This window comes from Rattus norvegicus, chromosome 1 (genome assembly GCF_036323735.1).
Source record: "Rattus norvegicus strain BN/NHsdMcwi chromosome 1, GRCr8, whole genome shotgun sequence".
Classification (NCBI taxonomy): Eukaryota; Metazoa; Chordata; class Mammalia; order Rodentia; family Muridae; genus Rattus; species Rattus norvegicus.
Genome location: NC_086019.1, coordinates 28,066,498 through 28,080,232, shown reverse-complemented (window position 1 = coordinate 28,080,232; position 13,735 = coordinate 28,066,498). Strand labels below are relative to the sequence as shown.

At 41.9% G+C, this 13,735-nt stretch overlaps 1 protein-coding gene across 7 annotated transcripts in view; it reads right to left on the bottom strand.

Moving 5' to 3' along the window:
- Positions 1 to 13,735, bottom strand: part of Tpd52l1 (TPD52 like 1) — a 118,654-nt gene that overhangs the window by 29,535 nt on the left and 75,384 nt on the right. For all 7 annotated transcript variants that reach the window (XM_006227737.5, XM_008758674.4, XM_039091345.2 and 4 more), the window contains exon 2: positions 2,872 to 2,987. In XM_006227737.5, coding sequence (XP_006227799.1) covers positions 2,872 to 2,987 — 116 coding nt within the window. The remainder of the gene's footprint in view (positions 1 to 2,871; positions 2,988 to 13,735) is intronic.

The following is a 13,735-nucleotide window of genomic DNA, read 5'->3' as shown; positions in this document are numbered from 1 at the left end:
TTGGGCAAACAGTTGGAAAGAAGAAGTCCTTATACACAGAAGTCCTCATTGACACAGGACTGCACTTTGCCTCAAGAGACTGCTCTCTGCAGAATCTTTAAATGTTTAAAAAATATTTATTTATTTTTGAATGGAAAGGGCACGCACATGCCATGGTGCACATGTGGAGGCCACAGGACAGCTTGTGGGACTTGATCTCTCCTTCCACCGTGTGGATCTCAGGGATCCAATTCAAGTCATTAGGCTTGGCCACAGGCACCTTCACCTGCTGAGCTATGGTGCTGGCCCCTGAGGACTCTTCATACCCCATGCCTAAAAAACCCCTGCCTAATAAGACCTTCCAGCTACTTCTGACCACCTGTGGAGGCTGGAGAGTTGAGCTGGGCTTTCTGAAAGGACTAAGGCTGCTGAGAGTGGGTTCTCATGCTAACTAGATCCTAGCCTGCAAGTAAAGTCTGAATGTGTGTGAGCTATGCAGGACCTGTAGTGCTGCCGAGAAAGTGTGTGTGTGTGTGTGTGCGTGTGTGTGTGTGTCTGCGCGCGCGCGTGCGCGTGTGTGAAAGACAATTTTAAAAAAGGGCAAGCTCAAGGTGGGGGTAGTGGGGTAGAAGTGGAAATGGGTGAGAGAAACAGCAAAGATGCACTTCCTGTCCTTCACTGTCTGTGAACAGACACTGCACAAAAGCACCTGGATTTCGTGATGCTAACTTTGACCTGGGTGATTATCTCCGAAGCATCCAGAAGTAAAACAGAAAGCATTAAAAGTCAGTGCACTGTGAAGGATGGGACCATGAGACCCAGTAACATGAGCACAGTTAGAAAGGATCCGGTGTTACCATCTGGAGCCTGAAACCCAAGGTCTTAGGAAAGAAACTTGGTAAACGCTTACTGCTGTGACCAGGAAGACAGGGAATTCTGAGAATGTTGTTGCTGGCAGTGTGCGTTAAGGTTCCCTTGAAAATAATATATGTCCACCGTGAGATTCTTAGAACACAATGAAGACTGATGTACGTGTGCACAGCCCAGTAATCCCAGAGCCCAGATGAATCAAGGCACCTTACAGTCGGCACTCTGGTACGGAAGCCTTCTTGAACTGCTACTGAGTGCTCCTGTGGTAAGGAATTGATATACCCAAGAAGCTCCAAATCAATCAATTAGCCTATAGCAGTTTACAGAATGTAATTTTTCGACATTATACTTGACACACACAGGTTGTGAAACACTCTTGAGTCATGAAACCATATAAAGTCAGCCTATTTACACATTAAGGTCACCTCTGTTCTGCACTCTGACATGTGTGACCATACACAGACCTAGCAAAGACAGCCAGAATATGCTGTTTGATGAGGCCCAGCATGTATTTGCTGAAATACTTGGCAGTTGTGTTAGGACCAAGTTGGTCTTCTATTTTAAAATGAAATTATTTTGAAGGCAAGCATAGAGAAACAAGTACTACATGATCTCATCTGTATTTGATCCAAAAAGCATAGAAGCAGAGCCCAATTGTGGTACGTGGAGGCTGGGCAGGGAGATGAGGGGAACATGGTCAAAGGATACAAACTTACTTTAGATAGGAGTAAGTTCTGACGTCCCCCTGTACAGTAGGGTGATATTACCGAAATAAGAGACTAAATGGTCTCACAAAGAAAAGCTAGGTGTGTGAGGTACTGCATAAAATACATCCCTACTTGACTGCCACATACTATTCACATAGATGCATGCATCATACTGTACCCCATGGATACGATCATGTGTCAATAAACATAAAATGGAAACTTATAGCAGGGTATATTGGTAACCATCTATACACTCAACCCAGAAGGATGGCCAGAAGGATTACTAATTCTGAGTGAGCCTGGGTTACATAGAAAGACTCAGCCTCAACAAAACACAATGTAAACAATTAAAGAACGAAATTGAATATATTGCATTTAATTAAGATCTTACCAGGACACTGAGTTACCAAAGTGCATCAGGTGTGGTGGAGCTCAAGGCTGTGCCCTAAACCAATGAGGTGACAGCAGGAAGGCAAAGCCTTGCTTTTTCAGAGAACAAGAGCTTCCTGGCCTGTGAACCAGATACAGGATCTATGGAGGATTGAGCCTCTCCTATCCTCCTGCTTTACTCTGCTCCAGGAGCCCTTCTCCATCCCTCTCCAAAGAAGAGACCCCCTAAGCAGTGAGTCAACGGTCACTTTTTCGGTTGCCAGCAAAAGGCCTGCCACAGACCAGTATGTAGGTGTACCTGGCATTTTCTCTAGGATGAGTTCCTACGACAGCTGCAAAAGCTCTAATTAAGGCCTAATTAACTGTAGCTTAACTCTCCACTCCCACAGCCTGATTCTTCTGCAAAAGAGCCAAGTCAGCCACTCCATGATTGAAAATTTTATTAAAATAATAAGAATTTTAAGGAATTCCTCTTAAGGAGATTAGTTACTTTAGTTTCATTTTTGAGACAAGGTCTTATTGTGTAGCCCAGGCTAGCCTGGAACTCATCCCATACCCACAAGCTCAAGCTCTTCGTCTTCTTGCCCCAGAGTCTGAAGGCAAGAATAACAAGTATGTGCAACCACACCTGGTTTATGCCACGGTTTTCAACACGTTGCATTTGGTTCATAAGTGATTTAACATTCACAAATCCAAAATAGGAAAACAAGAAGCGCATACTTACCTCTAATTGTTACTGTGGATTAAGCAGTACAGCCACCCACTTTACCACTGCAAACATAACCAGCATTACAGAAACACCTTGGGAAAATGAGTCATTCTGCGCTGTATCCATTTATTACACTTTATTACAGGAAAGACAACATAATTGCAATATGGGACCTGTAGCGAACTAAAGATAGAAAGAGAAAATGGCTAAACATACCTGAACTAACTCTGCCTTTAGCTCGTCCTTCTCCTCCTCAGAAAGCATGCTAGAGAGGTCAGCACTGCCTATTGCGTCCCCATCTCTTCCTTGAAGTGGCTCCGTCTCCAACAAGCCTTCAGGCAAAAGTGACAACACTTGAGGTAAGATGTATGCATTCAGCCATCGCCCATCTCTGCAACCTGAAAGACTTCATACTAATTTACTCTCGATTGAAAACCAATCAAAATTCTGACACCCCCCACCCCAAAACAACCAAAAAAAAAAAAAAACCAAACCAAACCGAAACAAAAAACAAACTTATGATGGTCTCCAGGAAAGCAAATATTGAGAAGTCTAAAACAAAAGAAATAAAGAAATAATAAAAACTGTGGATGGGAAGGGGTACCCAGAGTGCAAACGAGGGGCTGGAGAGCCTGCACAGTGGTTAAGAGCACGCACTACTCTTAATGGAGGGCCTGACTTTAGTCCCTGAGTCTGGTAGCTCCCAACTCCCTGCAACTCCAGCTCAAGGGCATCCCACACCCTCTTTTGGACTCCCAGAGTGCCCTGCGCTCACATGCATACACCCCTCACTGTTGGGAGCGATGCCCTTGAAGCCCTCCACTGTTAATGTTAGAATTAAGTATGACTAGGTTCATGGAAAATCCCCAGACAGCTGCAGAAGACTAATACAAATCTGGTGGTCAAGTAAAATAATAATAATATGATAAAATTCTTCTGCTGACTAATAATATGACAAACCTATGACCTTTCTGACAACCTGTTAACATCAGCCTACTCCCTGACCACACGAATATTGTGTCCTTGGCCTGCGTAAATGTTTCACACTTCCCCCCTCCCTCTGTTACCCATGTTAGGGTATAAATTCAGCCTTGGGGAAAAATAAAATTGTCGCCTTGATCAGACTCTTGTCTTAGCGTCCTTCTTCGCGTCTCTAGTCCCCCATTCTCTTCCAGGTACCTTCAGAACCCTTCGCGTACACCTCACCAACGCATACTTATACACATAATTTTGAAAATAAAATATACAATTTAAAAAGATGTGAACATAGTACGCTGTCACAGAATTTGCCTGTGTCATATAGGTTCACCTTTCACTGTCTTATGTGTTCAGGGGCGGAGAATGTAGCCCACACAGGGAGAGAGACATGATGTGAGGCTTCAGATAAACTTTCCTTCCCTGCAGCTGTCTTCAAGGCAACCTGACTACTTTTCAAACTCAGAGCTGAATGACAGACTACATAAATAGATATGAGTGGAAGAATGGATGGATGGATGGATGCATGGAATAAAAACAAACCCTTCCACTGAGAACTCATTATTCTTTAGTGGGCTGCACTTGAACTGACTGATCACATGCACTTTGCCTATAAACAACCGGAGGGCAGAAAAGTATTTTCTAATTTTTGATGTGGCAACATGCAGAGGCTGGAACAGCCACACTTCAAGAAAACACAGGAATAAATGGTTCCCCAGAGAGGAGAAGGTGGGAAGCACTTGTGGTTCTGATACTGTTCTTGTACCACAGACCAGCCCCATGATGACGCAGTCTGTAACCTGTCCTGTGATAAAGAGGATCTGGCTGAAGCTCTCACTGGCCTGTGGTGCCTGGAGAATCCAGGGCACCCACAAATGCGTCCAGAAGCTTCACTTATTTTTGAAATGTTATGTGGCAGAGCTGCCATGGATACATCGGCAGTAAGAGGAGGATCTTGTAACAACCATCCTGCAGTGACATTAGCCCTGCGGAAACACTAAGGCACACATTCCACATGATCCCCAGGACAAAACTGAAACCCCAGAAGATAATCAGTTCATATAGAACAGCCTTTGGGAAGGACAAGATTGCTCCAACAAGACACGGAGCAAAATGTGTAAGAAAGATTAAGAATGTCTCTCCCCTACACACCACCACAGAGCGACAAGTCATGCATGTCATGTGAATGATGACTGAAAGATGAGGGCCTAGAGTATGTACAGTTTCTACTGATTTTTGACAAAAATGGGGCTCAGCAATCTTCATTGTCCTTTGTGTCCTGCATTTAAAATTCTCCAGTCTCATCTCCATTCCTGTAGCAAACTCCTTACAGGGGCCCATACTCCCTGCCAAATCTCTTGGCAGACCCAGCTTTCCTCCTTCCCGTGGACCTCTTCACACAGCCCCTTCTTGCCCAGTCCTAGTTTGTTATGTAAGTCTCTAGAAATATATTCTGTCTGGGACCCCCCAGGAACCACACCTGCAGGGTCTTAAAAATACTCCTTATCAGACAAACCATAGTCAGTACAAGTTTCTAAGATCCAGAAAGGGAAACAGAAACCAGGGAACAAGACTTATCCGACATAGATAAGACCATAAACCAACGCAAAAAAATCACAATCGCCCTATATCCAGATGCCTAGACACCAGCACAAACACATATTCATTATCCCTGAGAAATATGTCTCTAGCAGCCCCATTACAGTAGCCCTGAGAAATGCAGTACAGCTGAAGCACAAGAGAAGGACTTCAACAAAGCTATTAAGGATATGTTCAAAAAGTGTATAGAAGATATGAATAATCCTTTTATAATGTCTATAAAAACATGGCCAGTGGAATAAAATGATAAGAAAGATGAAGAGATTAAAGTAGGAACACAATCACAAACACAAAACACAACACAACAAAACAGAAAAACATGAGGTAAAATTAGAAATGAAAACTTGAAATCAGACAAAAAACCCAGAGGTAAGACTCACTGAAAGAATACAAGAGATGGAAAATTAAATATGTAGAAATCTATCAAGGTAATCCAACCATAAAAACAACCTCAAAAACAAAACCCCACATGATCATCTCATTAGATGCTGAAAAAGTCTTTGACAAAATATAACACCCTTTCATGTGAAAAGTATTGGAAAGATCAGGAATTCAAGGTCCATACCTAAATATAATAAAAGCAATATACAGCAAACCAATAGCCAACATTGAATTAAATGGAGAGAGAATAAAGCAATCCCACTAAAATCAGAGACAAAACAATGCCGCACACGCTCCCCCTATCTATTCAATATAAGTTCTATCTAGAGAAATTAGGCAACAAAAGGAAATCAAAGGGACACAAATTGGAAAGGAGGAAGTCAAGATATTACGATTTGCAGATAAGATAGTGTGATGATGGTTTGTATATGCTTGGCCCAGGGAGTGGTACTATTAGACAGTGTGGCCTTGTTGGAGGAAGTGTGTCACTGTTGGGTGGGCTTGGAGACCCTCCCCCTAGCTGCCTGGGGATGCTCGGTCTGTTCCTGGCTTCCTTTGGGTGAAGATGTAGAACTCAGCTCCTCCTGCACCATGGCTGCCTGGATGCTACTATGCTTCTGCCTTGATGATAATGGGCTGAACCTCTGAACCTGTAAGCCAGCCCCAATTAAATGTTGTCTCTTATGAAACTTACATTGGTCATGATGTCTGTTCACAGCAATAAGACCCTAAGACAGATAGTATACATAAGTGGCCCCAAAAACTACATCACAGAACTCCTACAGCTGACAAACAGCTTCAGCAATGGATAAACAAGCTGAGAAAGAAATTGGGGAAATGACATCCTTTACAATAGTCACAATATTAAGTATCTTGGTGTGACTCTAACCAAGCAAGTGAAAGATCTGTATGACAAGAACTTCAAGTCTCTGAAGAAAGAAATCAAAGAAGACCTCAGAAGATGGAAAGATCTCCTATACTCATAAATGAGTGGTAGGATTAACATAGTAAAAATGGCCGTCTTACAAAATGCAAACTACAATGTAATCCTCATCAAAATTCCAACTCAATTCTTCACAGAGATATAAAGAGCAATTCTCAGATTCATCTGGAATAACAGAAAACCTAGAATAGTGGAGACCCCTTTCAGCAATGAAAGAACTGGGGGAATCACGATCCCTGACCTCAAGCTGTACTACAGAGCAATAGTGATTAAAGCCATGTGGTATGGTACAGACAGGCAGGTACATCAGTGGGATAGAATAAAAGACCCACACATCTATGGTCACTTGATCTTTGACAAAGAAGCCTACACCATCGAGTGGGGAAAAGATAGCATTTTCAACAAATGGTGGGATTCAATTGGTGCTCAGCATGTAGAAGAATGTGAATTGATCTATTCTTATTGCCTAGTACAACGCTCAAGTCCAAGTGGATCAAGGACCTCCACACAAAACCAGATATGCTGAATCTAATAGAAGAAAAAGTGGGAAAGAACCTTGACCACATTGGCACTGGGAAAAATTTCCTGAACGTAACAGCAATGGTTCATGCTCTAAGATCAAAAATTGACAAATGGGACCTCATAAAACTGAAAAGCTTCTGTAAGGCAAAGGACACTGTCTAGGGCAAAACAGCAACCTACAGATTGGGAAAAGATCTTCACTAATCCTACATCCAAAAGAGGGCTAATATCCAAAATACACAAAGAACTGAAGAAGTTAGACTCCAGAGAATCAAATAATCCTCTTAAGAGTAGGGAACAGTGCTAAACAAAGAATTCTCAGCTGAGGAATAATGAATGGCTGAGAAGCACCTAAAGCAATGTTCAATATCCTTAGTCATCAGGAAAATGCAAATCAAAACAACCCTGAGATTCCACCTCACACAAATCAGAATGGCTAAGACAAAAAATGCACGCAACAGAAGATGCTAGTGAAGATGTGGAGAAAGAGGAACACTCATCCATTGCTGGTGGGATTGCAAGCTGGTAAAACCACTCTGGAAAATCAGTTTGGTGGTTCCTCAGAAAAATGGAAATGTTTCTACCTGAAGACCCAGTTATACCACTTCTGGGAATATACCCAAAAGATTTTCCAACACATAACAAAGACACATGCTCTACTATGTTCATAGCATCCTTATCTATAATAGCCAGAAGCTGGAAATAGCCAAGATATCCCTCAATAGAAAAATGGAGCACTACTCAGCTATTAAAAACTGTTCATGAAATTCTCAGGCAAATGGATGAAACTAGGAATTACTGTCCTGAGTGAGGTAACCCAGTCACAAAAGAACACACATGGTATGTACTCACTAATAAGTGAATATTAGCTCAAAACCTCAGAATACCCATGATACAACCCACAAACCATATGGAGCTTAAGAAGACGGAAGACCAAAGTGTAGATGCTTCAATCCCATACAGAACGGGGAACAAAACAATCACAGGATGTAGAAGGAAGAAGGAACCTGGGAGAGAGAGAGCAGAGGGTGAAGAAAAAAAGGGGCAGGATTAGGTATTGGAATGGACAGGAGAGAAGTACTGAGGTTCAAGAATTTGAATAGAAATATGTAGCAGAGGGGGATAGGGAACTGGGAGTAGCCACTAGAAACTCCCAGACTCCAGAGGAGTGAGAGGCTCACAGGACCCAACGGTGATGATTTTTGTCAAAATTCTCAACAAAGGGGAGATACAACCTGTAGAGACCTCCTCCAGAAGATAGGCATGGCCCCCAGTTGAGGAATGAGGCCACCCACCCATCCATCTCAAAATTCTTAACCCAGAAATGTGTCTATCCAAAGGAAAGATAAGGATAAAAAATAGAACAGGGACTGAAGGAAAGGCCATCCAGAGACAGCCCCACTAGGGATCCATCCCATCTGTAGACACCAAACCTCTACACTGTTATTGATACCAAGAAGTGCTTGCTGACAGGAGCCTAGTATGGAGCTCCTGTTTCCTGAGAGGTTCTACCAATACATGACCAATACAGATGCAGATACTCACAGTCAACCATCAGACTGAGCCTGGGAACTCCAATGGAAGAACTAGGGGAAGGACTGAATAGGAAGACCAAAATCAACTAACTGGGCCACCCAGAGCTCCCAGGGACAAAACCACCAACCAAAGAGTATAAGTGGAGAGAGCAATGGCTCCAGATACATATGAAGCAGAGGATGGCCTTATCTGACATCAATGGGAGGGGAGGCCCTTGGTCCTGTGGAAGTCTGATGCCCCAGCATAGGGGATGCTAGAACAGTCAGGCAGGAGTGGATGAGTGGGTGGAGGAGCACACTCAGAGGCAAAGGGGATGGGGAAGAGGGAGGATGTAATGGGGTGTTTGTGGAGGGATAACTGGGAAGAGGGATATCATTTAAAATTCAAATGAAGAAAATGATTAATAAAAAAGAGATAGAAGAAAGAATCTCAGGCACTGAAGACATAAGAAATGGAGATATCTCAGTTGCAGAAAATGTTAAATCTTAAAAAAAAAACAAACAAAAAACCCCAAAAACCAACCAACCAACCAACCAACCAACCAAACAAACAAACAAACAAAAAAACAGGCACAAAATACTCAGGAAATCTGGTACATTATAAAAAGACAAAATCTACAAATAATAGAAATAAAGAAGAAGAAATACAAATCAATACAATACAAGCACAGAAAATATTTTCTACAAAATCATAGAGGAAAATTTTCTTAACCCTAAGTAAGAGATTCCTATCAAGGTGCAAGAGGCATACATGGTAAGACCAAATACTGTACTAAAAAAGAAATTACCCTTGACACATGATAATCAAAACACTAATGTACAGAACAAATAATATTAAAAGTTGCAAGGGAATAAGACCACATAACAAATAAATGCAGACCTATGGTAATAACACTGGATTTCTCAATGGAGAGTTAAAAGTGTAGAAAGGCCTGAACAGATGTTCCATAGAGTTTAAAAGACCACAGATGGCCAGTCCAGACTACTGTTCCCAAAAAAACTTAAATACAATAATCTCAGCACCACAGATGAAAGCCGGATATCAATAGCAGAAACAACAGAAAGCTTACAAACTCATGAAAACTCGCTACTAAAGGAAAAATGGCTCAAGCCAGAGATTGAGAAATAAATATAAACTTTCTAGAATTGAATGAACTCACATACCCAAACTTATGGGATGCAATGAAGAAGCAGTTGTAAGGGACAAGGTCATAGCATTGTGTCCACAAAAAAACTAGAGAGGCTTCATATCAGTAGTTTAACAGCATCTGAGAGCTCTATAACAAAAAGAAGAAATATCCCGAAGGAGGAGATGGTAAGGAATATGCAAATTAAGGACTGAAATAAACAAACAAGGCAACAACAGCAACAACAAAGAAACAATGAAGTGAACAGTTGTTTTCTTTGAGAAAATGATTGATGAACTTTTAGTCAAATGAACTAAAAGAGAGAGAGATGATCCAAATTAATAAAATTAGGGATAAATGGGGGACATAACAACAGATAGCAAGAAAATCAAGAGGATCATAAGGATAAACTTTAGAAACCTGTACTTCCTCAGATTGGAAAACCTAAAAAAAAAGGCATAAATTTCCTGATATGTATGTAACCTTCCATCAAAGTTAAATCAAGAACAGATAAACAATTTAAATAGTTCTATAATCCCCAGTAAAAATACAAGCAGCAATTAAGTCAGCCAACCAAAACCAAAAAGCCCAGGGCCAGATGGATGAAGCAGAGAATTCTACAAGATTTCCAAAGAAGAATTAACTCCAATACTACTCAAATTACTCCACAAAATAGAAGGAACACTGCCTAATTCTTTTAAGAGTCCACAACAACCCTGATACCTAAACCACATAAAGAGCAAACAGAGAGAATGACAAACCACTTCCTCTTAGGAACTCAGCTGCAAAAATTCTCAACAATATACTTACAAATCAAGTAAAAGAACACATCCAAAGGATCATCTACCATGACCAAATAGACTCATCTCGGAAATGCAGAGATGTTCAACATCATAAATTGATAAATGTAACCCACCACATCAACACACTGAAAGGAAAAAACCCAAATGCCATTAGATGTAGAAAAGGCCTTTGATAAAATCCAACTCCCCCTCATGATAAAGTCCTGGAGAGAGTAGGGATGCAAGGGGCATAACTCAGTGTACTAAATGCAACTGACAGCAAGACTCAGCAAACATCAACCTAAATGGAGAGGAATTCAAAGCATTTCTACTAAAATCTGGAACAAGTCAAGGTTGTTCATTCTCCATATCCATCCAATATAGTATTAGCTAGATCAATTATATAACAGATGGAAATCAAGGGAATATAAGTCAGAAAGGCAGAAATAAAAGTATCTTGATTTACAGATGATATGATACTATAATAAATTACCCTAAAAACTTTACTAGGAATTTGTATAGTAGATAAACACTTTTATGAAAAAAAATCAGAATACCAAAACAACACAAAATATCAGCTCTCAGCTCCCTCTCTCTCTGTCTCTCTGTCTCTCTGTCTCTGTCTCTGTCTCTGTCTCTCTCTCTCTCTCTCACACACACACACACACACACACACACACACACACACACACACACACGCACGTGGCAAAAAGACTGAAAAAGAAATCGGAAAGTTCACCTTCACCTTTTATAATAGACTCAACATAATTTCTTGGAGTAACTCTAACCAAGCAAGTAAGAGATGGAAGCTTGCATTAGCTTCCCCTCTCAGCACTGGGATCCCTCTGGCTTAGACCTGTGTAGACCCTGTGCATGCTGCCTCAGACTCTTTGAGTTCATGTGTGTGTCAGTCATGTTGTGTCCAGAAAGCCTTGTTTCCTTGGTTTCTTCCATTCCAACTGGCTCTTACCTTTCTGCTCTCACTTCTACATAGTTCCCTGAGTCCTGGTCAGAGGGATTTGATGGAAACGTCCCATTTAGGACTAAGTGTTCCAAAGTCTCTCAGTCTCTGCACATTGTCCAGTTGGGGTCTCTGTATTTGTTTCCATCAATTGCAGGAGGAAGTTTCTCTGATGATGGCTGGGCAAGACACTTATCTATGAGTACAGCAGGATGTCATTAGGAGTCATTTTAATGGTACATTTCGGTTTTCCTCTAGGTTCATGACCTGTGTAGTCTCAGGTTCTTGTTTACCCAAATAGTGTTGGGTATGGGTTCCATTTCACAGAGTGGGCCTTAAATTTAATCAGAAAGTGGTTAGTTACTCCTACTGTCAGCACATCTTGCAGGCAGGACGCCATGATAGATCACAGGATTTGTAGCTTGGTTGGTGTTTACCTTTTCCGCTGGCTATGTGCACAGTGCTTTCCAGTCTTGTAAACACTATTCAATAGGGGAAAGACTCTAGGTAGGTACTAGCTGGACTTCTTGGTGTCAGTAAATTATGTCAGTGAATTATTGTCTTCACCAATAGGGCCTCATCATCAATTTGTGACGTCTAAGGGGAGGTTCTGATGTTAAAAGTCCTGTTCTGCAATTGGTTCTTGATTTGTCAGTAAAGACGGCCAGGGGCTAATTGCTGGGCAGAAGGTACAGGCGAGACTTCTGGGTTTGAGAAGAAAAAGGGAGATGCAAGAAAGAAGAGGGGTTTTTCTGCCATGCTTTGGAGGAGGAAGAATGCAACATTCATGTGAGGTCTTGTGGGGAGCTGGAGCTTGTGGCTTCCAATGCAGGCATGTGGCCATGGATGTTTGGCAGGGGCTAGGTGGGACTAGCCACTAAATTTAGGGCAGGTGGAGAGACAGAATAAATTGGCAAGAACATGCTTTTTCAGACAGGAGATATCTGTGCCCAGCAATTGTGCCAAGAAGGCAAGTTATAAAGTAAGAAACTGTGTGTGTCTTTTATCCACAGATTCAAGGATCTTAGGAGGGAGCTGGTAGTGTGGTCATCCCCCAGAGTAAAGGTGAATAGAAAGAGAAGCCAAGTGAGGGTTGTCTAATCCTGGGCAAAGGTGGTGGTGACTCTAAAACTACACGCAACAGTGAAGGGCAACCAATAGATTTGAAGCAGCCTGGGTTGTTTGGTGGTTTCCAAGGATCCCATTGGCCAGCAACTCAATTAGATGTAACCATTCCCAGTACAAGAGCCTTGGTCTGTGTCTTCCCTGATATTTGGTGATTCCATGTAGATTTATGCATATATTTTAAGAAGCATTTATTACAGTACATTTCCTACAATCTCTCAAATGTCAGCTGTCCCTCCTGTATTCCCTCACTTAATTCTCCTTACCTCCCCCTCGCCTCTGATTCCTCCTATCCCAGCTATCCCTAACTATATATTCTATTTCCTCTTCCTAAGGAGATCAATCCTTCACCTGTACTCTATAACTAATCACTGCGGTTATATGGATCAAAACCTGCTTACCAAGGAATTAACACCTAACATCCACATATAAGCAAATACACACCATATTTGTATTTGGGGTGTGTGTGTGTTACCTCATTCAGACTATTCTTCCTAGCTCTACTGATTTACCTGAAAATTTCATAATTTTCTTTTTAAGGTTCTGAGCCATATTCCATTGTGTAAATGTAGTCCATTTTCTTTATCCATTCTTCGGGTGATGCACATCTGGGTTATTTTGAGTTTCTGGCTACTGTGAATAAAGCTGAACAGATCCTTCTGGTGAACAAGGGGTGGATGGGGATGAGAGGAGGAGAGAGCAGGTGGGGAAAGGGAGATGACATCTAGGTTGTTTCAAATGTCCAACTATTATAAATGGCGCAGTGATGAACACAGTTTTGCAAGTGTCTCTGTTGAAGGATGAAGCACTCTGGGTATATGCCTAAGAGTGGTGTACTGGCTAGTTTTGTGTGCCAACTTGACACAAGCTGGAGTTATCACAGAAAAAGGAGCCTCAATTGTGGAAATGCCTTCATGAGACCCAGCTGTAAAGCAGTTTCTCAATTAGTGATCAGGGAGTGGGGGGGCAGCCCATTGTGCCATCTCTGGGCTGGTGGTCTTGGGTTCTAAAAGAGAGCAAGCTGAGCTGGCCAGGGGGAGCAAGCCAATAAGAAACATACGTCCGTGGCCTCTACATCAGCCCCTGCTTCCCGACCTGCTTGAGTTCCAGTCCTGACTTCCTTTGGTGAT